Source organism: Aulonocara stuartgranti (genome assembly GCF_965226115.1).
Source record: "Aulonocara stuartgranti genome assembly, chromosome: 14".
NCBI classification, from domain to species: Eukaryota; Metazoa; Chordata; class Actinopteri; order Cichliformes; family Cichlidae; genus Aulonocara; species Aulonocara stuartgranti.
Window position 1 is genome coordinate 25,185,777 of NC_138950.1, and position 19,900 is coordinate 25,205,676.

Sequence of the window (19,900 nt, forward strand, 5' to 3'; positions counted from 1 at the left end):
ACCTCAGTTAGACAAGCAGATATCACACATACTGGACAAGCAACCTTATTATGTCACCCAGCATTAAGTCTAAGGGCCTTCAGAAAAGTTGCTGCTGTTGGATTTATCATAACTGCTGTCCACCTAGATGGTACCTAGGGAGCTCCATGGTGGTTTCATAGGGGTATATGAGAAGCTTCTGAAGAGGCTGACCTGACACAGATAGCCTTTGGCCCTCAGGCTTTGTTATTTTATCTGTGCCAGCTAAATCTGTTAGGTAGCCATGGCACACCTGTGCAAAATATGCAGAGGAAACTTTTTCTGTTTACTTAGAAGTCAAAGCAAACACCTGATTTCACAACACAAGCATCGGCAAACTCACATAACCAACTCGATTTACGTACAGAGGAGGTGCAACAGAGATAGTTAAATCCAGACCACAGAAAACTGATTGTCGATATTAGCTCTGAGGAAATAATGCAGGTTCTGGGTGTCTAAACATAGCCAGAAGGAAGCAGCTACAATGAGCAAACTTCTGCAGGAGTTGACACTGAAAGGAAAAACAAATTAAACTTGTTGCCAGCGAACACGATTTACAGATATCTTCACCATCAGCATTTGGATGTTTGTTTGCTAACGCGACGCCCATGCTCAGTATCACATATGCTTTTTTTGGTTTCTTCCTGTTCTGTCAGCCTTTTTCTGTGTTTTTAAATGAGCCGTTGGTTTGAATTGCACTATCATTTGAAGCCCGCCTTGTTCTTCCAGCTGATTGCAGCGTCCTTATTAGCTTTTTTGCGACCCTCCTGAACTCGATTTTGAGAAGTGCTTTACACTTGTGATTTTATTGCTACCAATACTGCACAGGTAATAATACAATTATTGCCTCGGTTACCCTTTTAAGATACATACCCCTGTCCCTGTTTTGTCCAAGAGATGTCTGTGACCAGCAGCTGGTAGAGTGTGTTAATGTGGATGTCACAGCAGCTGGCTGCTCTCATCCTGTTAGCTCTGCCTGCCATTATCAGGCCCTCCAACCGCCACCACCTACTCCCCCTCCAAAGCTGCTGTGATTGCTGCTGCGTGCCGTACTCATTTTAATACTCCAGACTCATTTGACCGTCTTTATGGACTTATCATATTAAACATTTATCACAGCCATTTCCCTAAATCAAGCATGTTTATTCAACACTTAGGGGACCACAGCCGGGATCCTTTCAGCACCCCCACCCCCGGCACACTCACACATTTCACACACACACACATCTTTATTTTCTCCTTTTCCTTGTTTCTCTCCGTTCCTCCTCTACTCTCCCTCAGCCCCCCTGGCTTGCTTTATTACAGTCCTCGTTTCCCTCTGTACGCCTGCCTGAATAAAATGAGAGGCAGTTTTGTACAGTTTCTTCCCTTTTCCTTTCCGGTCATCCTTTCCTCCAGTGGCTAGGACACAAGGGGAATTGTGCTGTGCGAAGCCGAGCAGCCAAGCAGACACAAATGTATTCTGAGCATTTAGTTCTTTGAATGAATCGAGTTTTAATTTAATCATCTGATCAAACACTAATTAGCATAATCACTTGTGGGGATGGATGGTCTAGATAGAGACACAGAGCAATACATAATAGACCCCGTCTATGTGTTGCTAAATGTCTGCGGGACACTTAAAAACACATACAGTATATAAATGTTACAAGCTTCTAGGGACCCGTGTGGGGCTTTGCCCAAATTACCTCCTCTTGCATGAACAATAGAGGGAAGTCTTCTTCAACAGCACAGCCCCAGCAAAGTGATATATTCACTGCTACACTACCCTACAATCAAATGCACTGAAGCCAGGCCCCGCGTCCTCTTATTTGATCTTGGACAAGATGGCTTACTGCAGCATCACACCTTGGCCTGAGCAAAGGAGGTCTGGGAATTCTAGGAATACCACAAAGTGCTAAGATTATTGACAATGCACTCAGTCTCACACCGGGCCGAGGGATCGATGAGTGGCCAGAAGGACATAAATCAGACTCCTGTGGCTCCACTCCATGTCACACACTAGCCCACCCACCCCACTTCCCAATTAAACTCACGTACGCACTGGTTTGCATGCACACAGGAACACACACTCCGTAAAGCCTCCCGACACATTATATATATACTTCACATGAACACCAGGAAATACAGCACTACCTTCCACATCTCATACACACACACACACACACACACACAGGCATATTCTCACACACCTTACAAACAAGATGACAGCGCTTTAAAAATGGCCAGCTAAAAATAACCGCCACTAACTTGGTCTTAAATCTTAGCATCTGTGCCAGGTTTAAAAATAAGGAGCAATGTCAAGAAACCAAGCTGGACCCATTTGTCTTTCTGTCACTCTGTCTATCCAGCTTTGCCTCCTCCGTTATCCCGTAGCCTACTTTAATATTCGGACAACGGAGCATGAGACACTGGGACAGACTTGATGATGAAATATCTCCAGGAAATGCATTTTTGAATAAACTGACTGAGATGCAGATTTGAATATACAAGGAGGGTCCATGAAAAGCCAAGCTCAGAGGTATCACTGGAAAGAAAGAGACAGGCTGGCAGACAGTTGGTGAGCCACAATACATCAGGCATGCATCATGCTAAGGACAAAGTCACGCGAATCAATTCAGCCTTGGGCTACCAAGTGAGTCGAGTTCAATTCCTGGACCTGGTATGTGGATGGCTGGATTAACAGCCAGTATTTATGAGGTGCAGTGTGATTGTTTGTCTCTAGGGGTGATGGATAGCAAACTTGTCGCACCTTCAACACCTGTCTTCCACGATGGGCAAAAACTGTGGTGGGATACTCACCACAAGTGAGCCTGCAGACACACACACACACACACCAATGAGACCCAAAAAGGACTACTGGTGTGCGTGCACATATAATCTATATTTTATGAAAAGGTCATGCATGTTTTTATATTTGACACAAGTATTAAATAACATTTCTCTGTCCTGTTTGGAAAAAGGGAATCAAAACTGGATTGAATTTCACAAAACCAAGTTTCTTCTGGCAAAACAGCAGCACATAAAAACTGCAAATAGAGAAACAAGGTTTTACTTCTAATGAACTTGTTTTGGGGGGGATATTGTCACAAAGGCTCATGCAACCTTGTAACAATATAATCTCATGTTTAGAATAATTGCTATTTAAAGCAAACATCTGATTGGAAGCAGATCACAAACTAAAGCAAGTTAGCAAAGCTAACTTAGAACACTTTAAACCCAAAAAAGATACAAAAGTCATTGAGAAGATTGAGTAGTTTAATTAAATTGTGCTACTAACACTTTGGGTTTGATGAGACACATTTTGTTCATTTTTGAATAAACTATACTTCAATAACTTGAAGCTTTTTGAGAAATTTTTTTCTAAACCAGTTCCTGACTAACATTTGGAGACCTCACTGCAACTATGAAAAAGAAATAAATGAAATAACATATTTTTTTTTATATATGTAGTTGCCTGGTGAGTGTGTTGAAATTTGTTTTTTGTTTTACACACCTTCATTTTTGACCAATTGCAATTAGGTGTGCAACCAACTTGTCACCCAGAGGTTGATTGTGCAACAACCTTCTAACTATTTTGGATTGTAAGGTTATTGCAGAGGTCACCTGGTGGGAGCCAACCTGTCTGCAAACAATCGCAGTGTGACTGCAACCACTCCCAGACAGATTGACGAAGGTTTTCAGATAACTTCTGTCAGATTGACTGCAACGTGTTGGCAATCTGAGTCAGGACCCGTCTCTTTCTAATTGGCTTTCTACTTAACTTATCTGGTCGCTAACTGATTTTATTCTGGTTATAGTCCTTTATAAAAGTGAGGTTGCTGAGTGCCTGTGTCATTTTGCACTTAAATTGTCATCTTGCAGAAACTATGTCACTATTTATGGAGGAATTTCTGAATTTCAAATCAGACGGAAACTCACTTGCAACAGATCTGCAAGTTTTCATCATTAATCGCCACATTATCTCAGACAGATCTCACAAACTTGCCAGCTTAACCCCATTCAGTCAAACTGAGAGCAGACTGACTCTGTAATATGCCATTTTATCCCACCAAAATCACTCTGAAGACAGCAGCTGACTGCGAGTGCACACAAACCTGCTCAAAGGTAATGATATGGCAAGCTATTTTACAATATCGTTGGTCTGACGTCACTGTTACATAATTTAAAAAAAGGCAATCAGCTTCCTCAAATGTTTGAGTGCTTTTAACTTATTTGGGCAAAGAGAGCGGGCCACAGTGTACTGTTGTATCAACACATATTTATTCATTCAGTATCTTCTGCCTGTGCTGATCATGTCACAGTTGGTTAACTTGTCATATCCAGACTGATAATGTACAGTACAGTACGATACAGAGTACTAATAAAATGATAAAGTTGACTATGTAACAGGTTTTGTAGGCGTGTTTGTAACTGGGATTAACCAAACTCCAGTTAATATACAAATTTTTGATTGAATGCTGTTATAAGTTGCGTATAGGACCTTGTTTCATTCTTGATGATCCACATGTTTGATTTGGGAAAGATTTTACACTTTATACCTCTCCTGATGCAACCCTGCAGATATATCCAGGTTTGGAACTGAAACTGGGAGTACACTGGCTCGAGACCCCCTGTTATGGTGTATGGTTTGGAGACAGTGACACTAACGAAAAGACAAAAGGCCAAGCTGGAGGTGGCAGAGTTGAAGATGTTTAGACTTAACCAGGATAGACAGAATTACAAATGAGTACATCAGAGGGACAGCTCAGGTCAATCGTTTTGGAAACAAACTTTTGACCTTGAAAAAGTTTTATTAAATCAGAATTAGCACCTTGCAGTAGATCTTCACGTTTCAGGTTTTGCATCAAGAAGAGCGGTCTGTAGGTCTGCGGGTCTGTTATTGAGACACTCACTGGGTCTTTTGTCATAAGTGGGCGTGTTCCAAACTACTTTGAAACTAAAATCAACAGAAAACCACTTCTGCAGAGGAGAGCAGAAGTGGTTCACTGGTCTTTTTTAAACTGTCAAATAAAGCTTCTACACCAGTTCCCCCACTACAGTACCTGTGCAGTGTAGCCCAGTAATATAACATGTCACTTTGACAGGTGCTGAGTGAATTAAAAACATCCTCTCTACTGAGAACCCTCTCTGAGAGGGAAACCCCCGCCAGATGTACTACAGCCTCACTTTGCACACATGATCAAACACCTACATCTGGGTGCTGAGGGCTTTTCTGCTCTTCCCCGCAGATGCTAAATGATATCGTTAACATTTTAATGCAAGAGACATTTACACGCGGGCTTGCGCAATTACACCTCCGATTCAGTGGAATCCTGTCAGACACAGTGTGATCGGTAATTAGATTTTACATTGGGTGAAATGCAGCACACACACATAAGCATGCGCGCACATGCACGAGTCACCAAAGCTTGCTCCTAATTAGGGAGCTAGACAGGCTCGAGGAGGTATGGTACAGTAGAGTAGCCCTCATTATACAGCTGGGATGTATGAACTAGGGGATATCTATTATGATCGCACATCAGGGTATCCATTACCCAACATTAGCACCTCTTTCAACTGGAATCGCGCGCAGAGTTCAAAACGTAACCCAACAAACCTTCACACAACTCAGACAAGTGAGGAAGAGTTAAGTGGGTTTGTAAACTTAATTTAGCCCATTAGATATTCAGATCAGAGTGAGACTGCACAAGATGATCTATCACTTGACTGTACGCTGGGTGCTTTCATGGGGTAATTTGATTTCAAGAGCTATGATACTGCTTGTGCAACCAAATCCTAATTGGTAATTAGTAAACAGACTACTAGTCGTGAGTGCAACAATAAGGGTGGTCAGGTTTCTCTCCATTTGCTTTACAGACCCGGCCGCTGGGAGGCCGCTGATCTTTAGACATTTTTACAGAGGCATCTCCGACAAAAGGAGGCTCTCATCACTGCACTGGCTTTATCGCCTTCATGTAGATTTATTACCACACAAACACTCGTCCCACCTTCTATTTGCAGCCAAGTTCAATCTATCCATCCACCCCAGTCTCCGCAGCATTTCCATCTAGTGTTGCAGGTTGCTAATAATGTGGGGTCATGTAAAATTGGCAGGCTAACTGATGTTGGCAGCTATTTACTGTACTGTAAGCTACACTGGGATGGATGCTCTGGAAGAGCTTCCTTATTTTGGTGTGTGTGTGTGTGTGTGTGTGTGTGTGTGTGTGTGTGTGTGTAGTCCGCGAAAGGTCACAGCTAATTGAGATCAAAATTTGATTGCATGATTTCCTGACCTCTACATAATAGTTCGTTTATTGAAGAAATACGAGATAAGTCCTTTTTAAGTCACGAGCGTCGGGTTAAGCCACGTGCATGTCTACAAATCATCGCAGTCTTGGTGGGGACTCTGTGAGAAGCCTTGTCTCATTATATCTTTGCAACGAGAATTTGAATAGGCCGGTTTAGCTTGCTGTAGTTTTGCCCAGAGGCAACTTTCAGGCAGAGATATTTAATGGTTCCTCTCCTGTACTGATGACTGAATTTATAGATGCTACTTTGATAGGTGCAGGAAATAGCAAGAGCATAAAGTCTTAAACGGAATACAAAAAGTAATTGTGCCTCTTGGCTGGTGAATGTGTCAGATTTAACATTTTAATTTTCATAAAAAGAGTAATAAGGACCGGGGTTGTCTTTTGCTTCCTTTTGATAATAAACAATCAATTGCAAAGATAAGGAAAGCAATTAAAATGTGACATTTTTGAGCATTGTGTGGTTGCGAATCCGTTTCCCTTTCTTTAATTGAGTTCATTAAGCTGATATCCAGTGAATGTACGCAAAGAACACAGAGAACCCAGAAGCGCTGTGAGGTGCTCGGTTATAATATGGTTGCTTATAACACCTGTGGACACAACGATGTAACGAGATGTGATTAGCTTTGGGTCGGGAGCTTCCAGGTCAGCACGGTTTGCAGACAAACTCACAGTTCCCATCAGGAATAGTCTAATATTTCCACAGGTGTGCCATTTTTTTATTTTTTAAAAAGGTTTCCAGTTTGTGAAGAATTATTAAGCCCAACCTAGTGAATGAAATCATCCGGTTATCCAATGTTATGAACGGGAATTCTGAACTGCATGGTATTTTCTTTGCACAACACCACATCATATGGCTTTCTTTCCCCCCATACGGTGAAGAGTGAATGGGTGAACGTTTTAGGACGCAGCCCCTAACACCCATTAAGGAGGTTACCATAGAGACAGGCCAGTGTGCACATGATAGGCCTAACTCTGAAACAGCAAGAACTGTCTGGAATCCAATCTCCGTGCTGGCTTCCATCTACAAGGTCATTCATTCATTCTGACAATGACTACTCAGCCGATGAACACCTCATTTTCATGATAATCAACCATATATATATATAGCCAGGGTCCTGTACATAATGGGAAAATCAAATATAAATGATAGAAAAAGGTAAAGATACTTTAAAATTCACTTATACACACACATACATATATATATATATATATATATATATATATATATATATATATATATATATATATATATATATATATATATATACACACACATATATATACACATATATACACACACATATATACATATATATATATATATATGTATATATGTGTGTGTATATATGTGTATATATATGTGTGTGTATATATATATATATATATATATATATATATATATATATATATATATATGTATGTATGTATGTGTGTGTGTGTGTGTAATGATTGCAGTGCAAATAACAAGCACAAAAAGTGTAACGTCTGCACTCAAGGCTGTCTATTGCTTAATCCCTATCAGTTGCCTCAGGCCTCCTCAATAATCCCTTAAGCAATAAACGGACACAATCTTGCATGGCAGTTGATCTAATGTCAGAGTCAGATGATTATGATTAATGAGGATTCCTTATTGTTCCTTTATGAGTTTCAGCACAAGCTGGGCTGAGGGAGATACCATTTTATATGGAGTCAATGTCAATAAACGGCACCGACGGAGGGTTGCCTCAGCACCGAAAACGCGTTGGCACAGAAACAAAAATCCATTTCGAAGCTTTATTTTATCATTCCGGCCAGAGGGGGGAAAATCCATTTTGGGGGCATACTATAATATATCACAGCCCCTTGATGCGGTTGAATGTATTCATACCTGTAAATCCCCACTTCCCTAATTTTTCTTTTGTGAAATCTCTTTTTTTTCCATACAAAAGCAACCGACCACTGATTTTTTTTTTCAATCCCCATCTTGTCACCCTGATGTCTCCCAGACATGTTTCCATTTTCTTTCCTTCTCCTTCTTCAACTCTCCCTTTTTCTCCCCCTGTTTTCGTACACACCCAGTCGGCCATAATCCCTCCCTGTAGAAGGGACTCTGGCCAATAAGTGAACGCAATAAACTGTATCAATTTTCCACCATTGATTTTATATATATGCATATATACGCACTGTGAGAGTGTGCAAATATACCTGCATGGTGTCTCGCATGTGTGCAATGGCACAAATGCATGCAACTGCACTTGTGTACACGAAAAACAGCGACAAGATGCACGACCAGGTCTGAACGTCTCAATTCCAGCATTTGAATGGAAAAAATGCATTTCACACTCTTTTCACGAGTAAATTTGTGAAGTACTTTTGCATTTGCAGACAAATAAAATACAAAAATGACCCCTGAGGACTGTGTTTCATCCAAAAACATTACACCTGTACTGTTCATTACATTCGTTGCATGAACATTTTGTACTAATGGTGCACGCTTTCTCTCTGCTAACTACATTTTAAGGTAAATAAACAAAAAGCTGAGCTCACATTTGTAACAAAACTGGTTTTGCAGGTGCTGCAAACACCCTGCTCAAGCCAGAAATATAATTTAATTTTTTTAATTAAAAAACAAACAAACCCCAAAACGTTAAAATGCAAATACGAATGACTGCCTTTAAAGATCTTTGTATAAACTGGCCTTTTTTTTTATGCTTTAGTGTCAATTTAGGCCATTTGAACTTGAAAAATATGCTCTCTGTGGGGGATGGGGAAAGGGTTAAACCAAATGTCCATTATATCAAAGACGTCACTTATTACTAAGGGCCACAGTGGAACAAGGTTGTGACAGAAAAAAATAAGTATCATTTGGTATAAAATAAAAACAAATATTATTAATATGATTCAAATGAAAAACTATTCAAACTTGACATAATATCTAACTATTGCAATTAAACAGACTGACTACAGGCACACTAACAACATGGTATAGCCGTTTTATTTCTCCTGGTTCAGGGTGTATATCTGAAGGCCAGATATGGGTCTAATGGTTTGTAGGAGAGCTTGAAGGATTTAAAACGCAATTCATGCCTCGCCCGTCTCTCCCCCTCTATCAGGGGTGTCAGCCTTTTGACAAGCATATAAAATCCATTTCATGTGGGTCACAGGTGACCTCCATCCTCCCTCCTCAGTCACTTAGCTGTCTACCAGTGATTTGCCTTCTGCAGTATGTGATGAGCAATAATAATAATAATAATAAAAATATGAGCAGGTGCAACTTACCATTCAAGATGCTCTGGGAAAAGATAAAAGCCAATATCCACATGCCCTGCTCCGTTCAATCCCCCCAAGCTATGCTTTCTCTTCTTCCTCTGACCGGTGCCTCCCTGGGTTTCTCTTCTGTGCGCTTGGGCTAAGGTTAAACATTTGCCACTGTCTTGAAGCAAACCGGTCCAAGTCTCTACTTTTAATATCTCCTTCGTACTTTTTTGTTACACTGATTTGGTTTCTGGGATGTCTCGGAGCATAAATGCGCCTCTGTGATTTTCTTGGGGAGAGCTCTGCTCAGACTCTCCTTCCTGTGCTCCGCGTCTTGCTGCTTGTCCCTGTTATTCAAAAGGATGCTGAAGGGGTGAAGCCCAGGTGTGTGTGTGATGCTGAGTCAGAGCCGGGTTAGAGCGGATCCTGGGAAAAGAAATTAAATCCGAAAACAAGAAAGAAACAAACAAAAATTAAAATTTAGAAAAAATGGTTAAACTAAATCTTTAAAAGAAAAATGTCCGGTTTCAGGTTTCCTGAATAAAACACTGGAAGACGGAGGTAAAAATAAATGAATAAATAAAATGTTACAAAATTAAAACAACTAAAAGAGAAAAGAAGCAAAGAGAAGAGAGAGGGCGGTGGCAGAAGAATGAAAAGCAGGTTTTTTGCTCAGACTCCAAAGTCAGATCATCTTCATCGCCTCTGTGCGTCCAGCAAGAGGCGAGCAAGCGCATCTTCTCCGCTGCCGCTCTCTAATCGCACCACACTGACTCTCTGAGCATTACACAGAATAACCCTCTCCCCTGCCCCTGCAGACGCTTTAATTCCTCATTGCCTTAAAGGAGCAGAGGCGGCAGCCGGTCGCTCCTCGGGGCAGGATACTGTTGTGGAGGTGGAAGAGTGTGAGAGCACGCAGCGAGTGGGGCATTTGCATTAAGGAAATGAGCTGCACCTGACGCACCAAGGTACCAAAGATTTTTACGCACGGGGTTGTATCAGCTCAAACAGAAAGCGCTGTCTGCTGGCGTGCAGGTGTACGCGGAACACGCCGCTGTGCCCCAGATCTGGCTTGAATTTAGTTCCTAATGTTTTTCTTTCGTGTGTGAAAACAGAAGCGAGCTCCCCCGTAATAATGGAAATCTGCAAGGACACCCAGTGACGCGTATTTTCTGTTGTTTAAGTAGAAAATGTAGTTGTTTTTTTCTTTTAAACTGAATAACAACGTGAACTTGATTGATGAGATTTAATAATCGCATTGAACAGAAGATAGGAGGGGAAGGCAGCCACTCTGTCAGGGGGAAGAAAAGGGGTTAAGATGAAGAGCCCCCCCACCCCGAAGACGCACATACTCACACAGTTTATATCGCCTCCCTCAACCCAATAATCCACCACTCACCACCACCACCAACCCCCACTACCACCACCCCTCCATTTTAATGCCTGCCTTGAAGTCAAGGGTATAGCTGTGGAAGCCTGTGGGCCTGTCCACAGCGCCGGGTTACACTCAGTGTGATATAACCGCCAGCTCATGCTCTGTCCCACATGACAGAATACATTGCAAGTGAGATTCCAGCTATATACCCCAAGACACTCATTTTGTATGCTCATATCCTTACAAGTCTGAATGTGTACGAAGATAAATAAATAGAAGGTTTCATGGTGAAAGGCTATACTGACTACATTTGTAGCGCTAATAGCTGCCTTTTAAGTTGGTAAAGATGCTGAGCTGAGAGTTCTCGGTTCAGCTATTTTGATCTTTGCATTTTGCTGCTGTCCAGTCTGGTTTGTCCCTGTGTCTAATCTGTCACAGCGTTCTTCCTGTTTCTCTCCACACTCCAGCAGACAAACAGGAGCGTTGTTTGCCTCAAAACTGTTCAAGTAGTACTCAGATATTTGTATTTACTCATGTTTGATTGGTCAGATATTGTCTGGATTTTTTTTTTTTACTACTAATGCTACTCCAGAATGTCTGTTTGAATGAGTGATGCTGTTTTACTTTTTGCCTATACGTGCAAGATAAATCCAAACAAGTTTAAGACTGGAGGAAAGGAGAAAGTGCTAGTGTTTCAGGGCAAATGGTTAAAGATCCGGGCTGTCATTTAGAGCTGATTAGGAGCACTGTGCTGGTTTTTTGGCTCTAAATTCTTGGCATGGAAGAACAGCTGAGTTGATTAGCTGCTGCAGAATGTGAGATATGATCATTTGCCGTGCCATATTTTTATCCAAGCTTTGTTTTCGCCTCGCTTGCTGCCCATACTCATTCACAGCAGTCACACTTAAATACTGTAATACAGAAACAAGGTTTCATCATCTGTTTCCAATAAGCTATTTTAAAATGAAAGTAAAACACCTTGCTCAAGGGCATCTCTGTAAAGTTCAAGGACTACGTGTTAGTGATGCCGAAGGCAAAGCCCATTCATGCCCTACAGGTAATCAAATGGAGCAGAACTGCCCGTAGTTTTCCTCGGTTCAGCCTTTTTAGTAATGTTAAAAGAAAGCTTTTCCACAACTAAAGGTGACATCCGCAGCCTGTCAAGACAAACAGTTCTTAGAGAGGGAGGAAAAAAAGGCTTTGACTGTGGGTTCAAGGGATTGAGGGAGGGATCCATGGCATTAGAGACTGCAATCTGACATTTTAGGGGGAAATGAAGCATTGGTGTAATCAAAGTCCTTATAACGTCTCTGGTGTAATCTCGCTCAGCAAACAGGATTTTATGAGAAGCTGAAATTAAAACTTTGGCAGTGAAATAGATAAAGCAAAGCTAATCAAAAGGTGATATTTGTTTGCCTTTGAAAACTAACGTTTGGTGTCACAAAGCATGGAATAGAGGCAATGACACAGCCTCACCTCAGCACATAGGTCAGGGGCATATGTACTGTGTGTGTACACTATATACACCGTCACACCGCTGTACACACGCCCCGAATGAGGGCGCTTCCAGTAAAAGCACAATTTCACAAAGTGTGTTTGACAGCAAACAAGCACAATGTAACATCAACACTGACAACATGACCTCACAACAACCAAATTACAGCCGGTGTGTTTGATGACTCAACTCATATTCATTTCAGCAAAGAACGCTCACATTGCTGGACTGCGATTGAGGAAAAATGGCTCTAACCTGTATTTATTAGGGGTGCAACGATATTCGTATCGATATTGAACCGTTCGATACAGTGCTTTCGGTTCGGTACGCATATGTATCGAACAATACAACATTTGTAATTTATTTTATCAATTTTCCTTCTGACGATGCTGTCTGTGTTGAGCGCTCAGTGAATCTGCGTTCGACTACTCCGCCTAGGCTGCACTGTCGAGCGCAGATCCACTGAGCGCTCAACACAGACAGCATAGTCAGAAGGAAGAGCGCAGGGCAAGCTAGCGAGACAGAAGTTAAGCTCTCCTTGCAACAGGCAAATTGAACGTCATTCAGATCTGGCGTTTGGAATTATTTTGGTTTTCATGTGACGTATGACCCTGAAGGTAAGCGAGTCATGGACTAAAGTAAAACAGTATGTTGAATGTGCCATGCAATGCTCAATTACATTGGTGTGAACTAGTGTGTTAGCGCAGTTAGCTCGTTAACGTGTTGGCCGTCTAGCCCCATGCACGGAGTGATCGGCGGTAGCTCGTTAACGGAGATTTGCCGTGTTGTGGCGTTAAGGTCATTTCAACGAGATTAACCTGAAAGCACTAGTGGGAACACAACGAATATGACTGCACATTTACGCCGACATCATCCTAGTGCAAAGACAAGTGGAAGCAGACAAAAAAAAGCAAGCATGCTACTAACTTTAGCCGAGTCATTTAGACAGCTGTTAGCACATGATTCTCCTTATGTTGCTGAGAATATAGCCCAGAAGAAGCGGATAGTATAGCTTTTATTTTGGAAAGAGCCATTTCTCTGTAATAAACTCTCTTTTCCAAAGATGAGTGATTCCTCAATCAGATACAGGGCTTGCAATATCGCTAGCCCGACGTCCTGGAGCTAGCGATTTTTTCAGTCGGGCTACCAAAATCTATCTCTTCCCTGCCCGTCGGGCTATTGTAGGAAAAATATATGTCAATGCTTTTGCATTCTTTCAGAAATGTAGCTGGGTAATTATGTCATTGGCATCGGTGAGCCACTGTCAATATGTGACATATTGAAATCGCGTTTGAATTTGCGCTTGTTTTTTTGCTTTCACTTTGCAATCGTGCGAACTGTGTATAGAGAGCGACAGCACTGATCTGTGAGTGATGATAATTTGTGCACCAATTCCTCTGACATCGTCTTATTAATCGTTAGCTTACTATGCAAACATGACAAGTGAAATCTCCCGCAGCTTAAACATGTGAGAGGTTGATCGCGCAGAGAATCGCTGAGCTTATGTGAGTGAGTGTGTAAAAGCATTTCAGTTCTGCTGAGCCAAATAAGACAGGTCAGGGTGAAGAAGTGACAGCCAAAGAAAAGCTTACCACAAAACGGAGAAGTTATGACAAATCAGACTATAAGGCAAAAAGAAAGTGCAGCTTTATGGTTTCATGGACAAAAGAATTTCTGTGGCTGCAATATGACGAGCTAAATAACCAGGGCTGCACATAAGTGGTCCGCAGGTGCGCATTCGCTGTCAAAATAAAAAACACGCACAAGGGTTAGGGTTAAATTTAAAAACTGTACTTTTGAGTTAAAATATATATTTATAATTTTAATAAATGACAAATTAAAAATGCATGAACATTTTTTTGTATCGAAAAAATATCGAACCGTGACACCAAAGTATCGAACCAAACCGAACCGTGAATTTTGTGTATCGTTGCACCCCTAGTATTTATATATAATCCTTTTAATCAATATTGCTCCCAGTAATTACAGTACTTTGTCTATGAGCCATGTTTGATCTCTATATGAGTATGTAATATCTGGTTAGCATGGGTTAAATTCCCTTTTACATTAAAAACCATAATTATAAAATAATTACCTCTCTCCCTTCTATTTAATAAAAAACATGGATGCCGTGAGAGAAGCTTTTATTACCACAAGAAAACAACATTTTTTTTAAAAAAGTCAAAATTTTAGCATCACTGTACAGAGAAATAAAAATCAATGATATGTTGAAAACACAAAGGTCAGAACTGGACATACATATAGATCAAATGTTGCTGTTGGCACAGCCTTTATTTACACTTATGGAAAACAGGTGCTGCTGTTTATCACTTACAGCAGCTGTACAACTGAACAGGCTACTTGTGATGTGAAAGACAATACCTTGATTTTCACTCTGAACACAAGAGCCACAACCTTGTCACCAGTAGGCTGAGGTATTCAGTGGTAACGCTAACAGATTATATTCAGAGATAGATAGATAGATAGATAGATAGATAGATAGATAGATAGATAGATAGATAGATAGATAGATAGATAGATAGATAGATAGATAGATAGATAGTGTGGAGCAGGGAAATTATTTTACTGCTATTGTTAAATAATTGTCATCAGTACCATGGCATTAAGAATATAATCTGCAGCATGGATATTGCATTCAGAGGTTTAAACAGTGTCTCTTTCAGAAAGACTGAGTTGCAGGCTGACAGGAAGTTGTATGCAGAAGTGGAAGTTATTTTGAGCCGCAGGCTAAGACGAGGCTTTAACAATGTAACAGATAGCTTTAAGAAGGCCTTAAGCAGTTATGACTATTTCATACACAATGCATATCTGTGCTTATTAAAGAGTTGGAGCTCGGTCAATTAATTGGGGGTCGGAAGCTTTGTTCGGCGCGATGTTCGGACAATCTATTGTGCAAGTGACTTGGAGCCATAGAAGGAATCGCAATACATGCTTACAAAACACTTATATCAGGTCATTTTATATTAAGGTTTAAGTAGAGGTTCTTGATTAAAACATTTATTTAGTAGAAGACATACACATAGTCTCAGTGAGCCTCTGGTCTGGTAAAAGGTCAGAAGTGCAACAGGTGAATTGAGAAAGAGCATTTGAGGACGAGACACAGACAGTAGGTGAAGAGGTGACACAAAGAGCATGTGAGGTCAACACATACACACACATTAGTTAAATTTATTTAGAGGAACCGTCCTTGTTGTCTAGACAAGAAAGAGGAACAATTCACTTTAAGATAAGAACGGAAAGTACCACGCCATGAAAATAGAAGATGATTTTCTAGGTGAAAAGTCATGATGATGTTGATCTGATCTATGTATAAAATGTACCGGTGACGCATGAAGGGGCGTCAGTAAACAAACCCTGATGCTATAAAATATCTGTTCATGCTTTGATTAAGTCGAGGACTACTGGCTGTCTGCGTACAGAGTGTCTTCCCACACGTGTGTTCATTAAAATCATTGTTTGACCAAGACCTTCTGGACCATGGGTGGTGTGTACTCTCCTTCCTCAACTTTGAACCTTAACAATAGATAGATAGATAGATAGATAGATAGATAGATAGATAGATAGATAGATAGATAGATAGATAGATAGATAGATAGATAGATAGATAGCATGAATGTGAGCATGAATGATTGTCTGTCTCTCTGTGTTACCCTGTAATAGGGTGCGACCTGTCCAGGGTGTAAACTGCTGAAATGGACTCTGTCCCCGCTGTTTTTTAAGAGATAATTGAAGGATGATCAAACTTTTTAACCATTGAAGTAAAAAGAGATTGAAATATAATAATAGTAATAATATATTTTATTAATAGGCAACTACAATTTAGCAAATGTTTAAAAGCACCTACACGAAGATGTCCCCAGAGTAGAAACATGTGTCTAGAAAGGACTTTGTTATCACAGGAGTAATTAGCTGTTTTTGCACTGCAGGACCAACCTACTAATCAGAGTCTGCTTTTCCGCATCAGCTGCAGTGTCGCATCTACAGGACTCACATGGATGGAAACATTTTGCAACAGCTTCCACCAAAAATTTCAATTCTGAACAAGCCAAAAGAAAAATATTGGAGAAAACCAAGATGGCTGCTGTTTTTCTACTAGAGGAAAACTGTTTAGTTGTTGAAGCTGATGTCTGAGCAGCAGTTTGATGTTATTTGTCTTGATTTTGGTATTTTTCAAAAAATGCTTTCAGAGATGAACCAGTCCACTTTAACATCAGCTCGCAAGCCTTTTTGGGGGGCACTGCGAGGCACCTTCCACAGAACATGCACAAATGTACCAGTCGTATGAAGACAAGTGAAGATGAAGCTGTGGTCCAAAGCTTTATTGGCACAAAGACTGATGTGCTCCCATTGCAAGCTGATACTAAAGTGGTAACCTACAGTCACTCTATAAAACTGTATTATATGCATGTGTTTGCACTTTTAGAAACACCAATCAGGCTTTTTTGGTTCATCCATCGTGTAACTTTATTTGATTTTAGTTCATTTGACAAAATCTCCCAAACCAAAATTATAAGGAGAAAAAGGGCCCTTTTCAGCCACAAGGGAAAGAAATCCATATGACAAATCCAATAACTATATAACAGCATTCAGTGGCTCCACAGCCATGTTTTGGACATGAGCAGAGTGGATTTCAGTGGGGTTTGAGTTCACTGCGTGGGTTGGGGGAGGAGAAGAGAGTTCGTTTTAGCCCCCCAGCATGATGCCTAAACAGCAGTAAGTAAATGTGACAATGAAGCCCCCGGGCTGCTGCAGGCAGTCTTGGCCTTGCAGTGCATGTCTTTGTGCGGGGGTGTTCGCATGTGCCAATGTATCGGTGCGTGCATATAAGGAAGGAAATGGAGCACATGTGAGACAATTCATGGCACTGCACAGTCAAGGTCGTGACTCCTCTGACTGTGATACTCACACTGGCATGGGATCTGTTGGCGCTTTTTATTTTACTGCCAGCTTCAGCGGGGATGATAAAATTAGATCAAAGATATTAATCAGAGTGGTGGCAGCCACTGTTAAACCAGTGGAAGTTGTATTGTTGTGATTTATCCCATTTGCACTGCACTCATCCCATTTCTCCAAGAACAGATGAATCAGGAACTACAGAAGAGCAAGCATTTTAAATTTTGGAAGTTAAAGCTTCTGATGAACTCTGCTTCTTATAAATGGATTGTATGCAAATGTATGTGCATGTCGAACTGTCCCATCTGGCTCCATTATTTGTGCTTTAACATACAGTTGCAACACCCATCAGCACTTTGTATTCACCATAAACAGTCCTATAGGACACGGGCTCCTATGTTATTCTATCCTATGTGTTGGTCACTAAAACTGGAAGCTTTTATTGGACAACCTTGTTGATCAAGTCAGTCAGTAATTGCAAAGAAAACTATAATTAAGGTCTCAAACAAAATGATATCATCTTGGGTTAAATGGCTAATGGAGTTGTATAGTAGTTTAATGGAGACAGTGAGAAATTAGATTTTAGAGAAAGCAAATAGGTTCCCTTCCTAAGCTTCCTTGAGTACTTCACAGCACTTAGAGGACCCACATGACACCTCAAATTCATTTATTCTCTGTTAAGCATTGGTCCAAACTACAGCGTAATGGAGTAAATGTATGATGCAGTTCAGGAATGCACTCTTTTTTTTCCTCTGTTTTTTCATATAATGTATACAATATACAGTGCCATGAAAAGGTCTGGGGCTGCTTAACTTCTTCCAGATGTCCAAGCATTAGTTTGTGCCCTAAAGCTGAAGCACACTCGGGTTCTGTAGCAGGACAAACATGTCCTATAAAACATAACAGCAATGGTGGCCTTGCAAAAAAAAAAAGGTTTTGGAGTGGCATAGTCAAAATCTGGACTTAAATCAGATTGAGATTCTTTGGCACGGCCTTAAATGGGCTGTTTATGGACTAAAACTCTCTAATGTGCCTGAATTAAAATAATTTTGCAAAGAAGAGTGAGCCAAAGTTCGTCCACAGGGATGTGAAAGACTCATTGCCAGTTATCAAAAACTTGATTGCAGTTCTTGCTGCCTAGAGTGGCGAAACCAGTTATTAGGTTTAGACAGCAATTACTTTTTCTGATACAGTCACTTGGGTTTAGATAGCTTTTTTCACTTAATAAATGAAATCATAATTTAAAAACTGCATTTGATATTTATTTTTGTCTGAAATTAAAATTTGTTTGATGAAACATGTGAGTGTGACAAATATGCAAAAACTAAGAAAATCAAGAAGGGGATAAAATAGTTTTCCACGGCACCGTATGCAGTATAAAATTAAAATTACAAATATTAATAAAAATAAATCACAAATAATAAGGCGTGAATGTGTAATTTATTTATTTGACGGTAAGACAAAAAGAAAAATGTAAAACAAGTTAAAGAAGGAAATCAGACAAAGTGGGACATAATAAAAGAACCTGAAGCTCTTAATGAAGTGAAATATTAACTCCATAATGTTGTAATAGTGAGTAAGTGTAAGTGTCTATAATGTGATGTAGGTAACCAGTGCTGGGAAGTAACGGAATACATGTGCCAACGTTACGTATTTAAAATACAAAATATGAGTAACTGTATTTCGTTACAGTTACTGTTAAAAAAGGTGATAATTAGAATACAGTTTGATAAAATAAATGGACTACACGGCTGTCTTTTCCTGTTTTATATGTTAGGCTATCCCCTCTCTACTTTTGGTAACTCCAAACAAAACACGAAATAAGAGGCTCTAATGTAAGCATCCTGTTAATGTTGGTGGCGTCAGTTACACAATGTCCTGGAGCCAGCACAACAGCAGTGCACGGGCAGGAATGCATTTCTTACTTGGAACTACTGTGACCGTTCAATGCCAGCAACCAAGATGCTCTCAGCTCAAAAGACTCCAACTCCAACCCTTAAGAAACATCTGGAAGTAAGTTCTTTTTAAAAAAAAAACTAACGTTAGCCTACTGCAACTAGCTTGTTTTAGTTGTGGTAGCTACCTGGGTTATGTCCCATTTCAGTATCTTCAATGTACTATTGCTGTGTGATTTATTACTATTACTGAAGGCCACTCGCCATCGAGCTAATATTGTTAGCTGCCGTTAGCTGAGGTTAGTTTATAGACTGCAGAATGTTAGACTAAAGCTAGCTAACAATGTTAGCTAGCGTGGCGAGTAGCCTTCAGTAATAGTAATATAGTAATAAATCACACAATAGTACATTATGTAGTTGTAAAACTATGACAATATATTAAGTAATCCAAAGTATTCAGAATACGTTACTAACATTGAGTAACTTAACGGAATATGTTACAAAATACATTTTGGGGCATGTATTCTGTAATCTGTAGTGGAATACATTTTAAAAGTAACCTTCCCAACACTGTAGGTAACAATACGCAGTATGCTTCTGTAGCCAGTGTAATTTCCCCATAATCTACATCCAGTCAAGCTCTTTCTGTGATTAACTGAAACATACTCCAATGGTG

The 19,900-nt window shown here is 40.3% G+C and overlaps 2 protein-coding genes across 5 annotated transcripts in view; one reads left to right on the forward strand and one right to left on the reverse strand.

Moving 5' to 3' along the window:
- The window catches only part of dscamb (Down syndrome cell adhesion molecule b), a 134,084-nt gene extending 123,243 nt beyond the window's left edge, over positions 1-10,841 (reverse strand). For 2 of the 4 annotated variants that reach the window (XM_082501857.1, XM_082501856.1), the window contains exon 1: positions 9,570-10,841. In XM_082501857.1, coding sequence (XP_082357983.1) covers positions 9,570-9,612 — 43 coding nt within the window. In that variant the 5' untranslated portion in view covers positions 9,613-10,841. The remainder of the gene's footprint in view (positions 1-9,569) is intronic. The other 2 variants (XM_082501859.1, XM_082501858.1) reach the window with 1 other exon arrangement.
- Positions 10,842-19,185: 8,344 nt separating this feature from the next.
- Positions 19,186-19,900, forward strand: part of bace2 (beta-secretase 2) — a 28,094-nt gene continuing 27,379 nt past the window's right edge. The window contains exon 1 of the mRNA XM_082501861.1: positions 19,186-19,342. Within this exon, the coding sequence (XP_082357987.1) occupies positions 19,277-19,342 (66 nt within the window). The 5' untranslated portion in view covers positions 19,186-19,276. The remainder of the gene's footprint in view (positions 19,343-19,900) is intronic.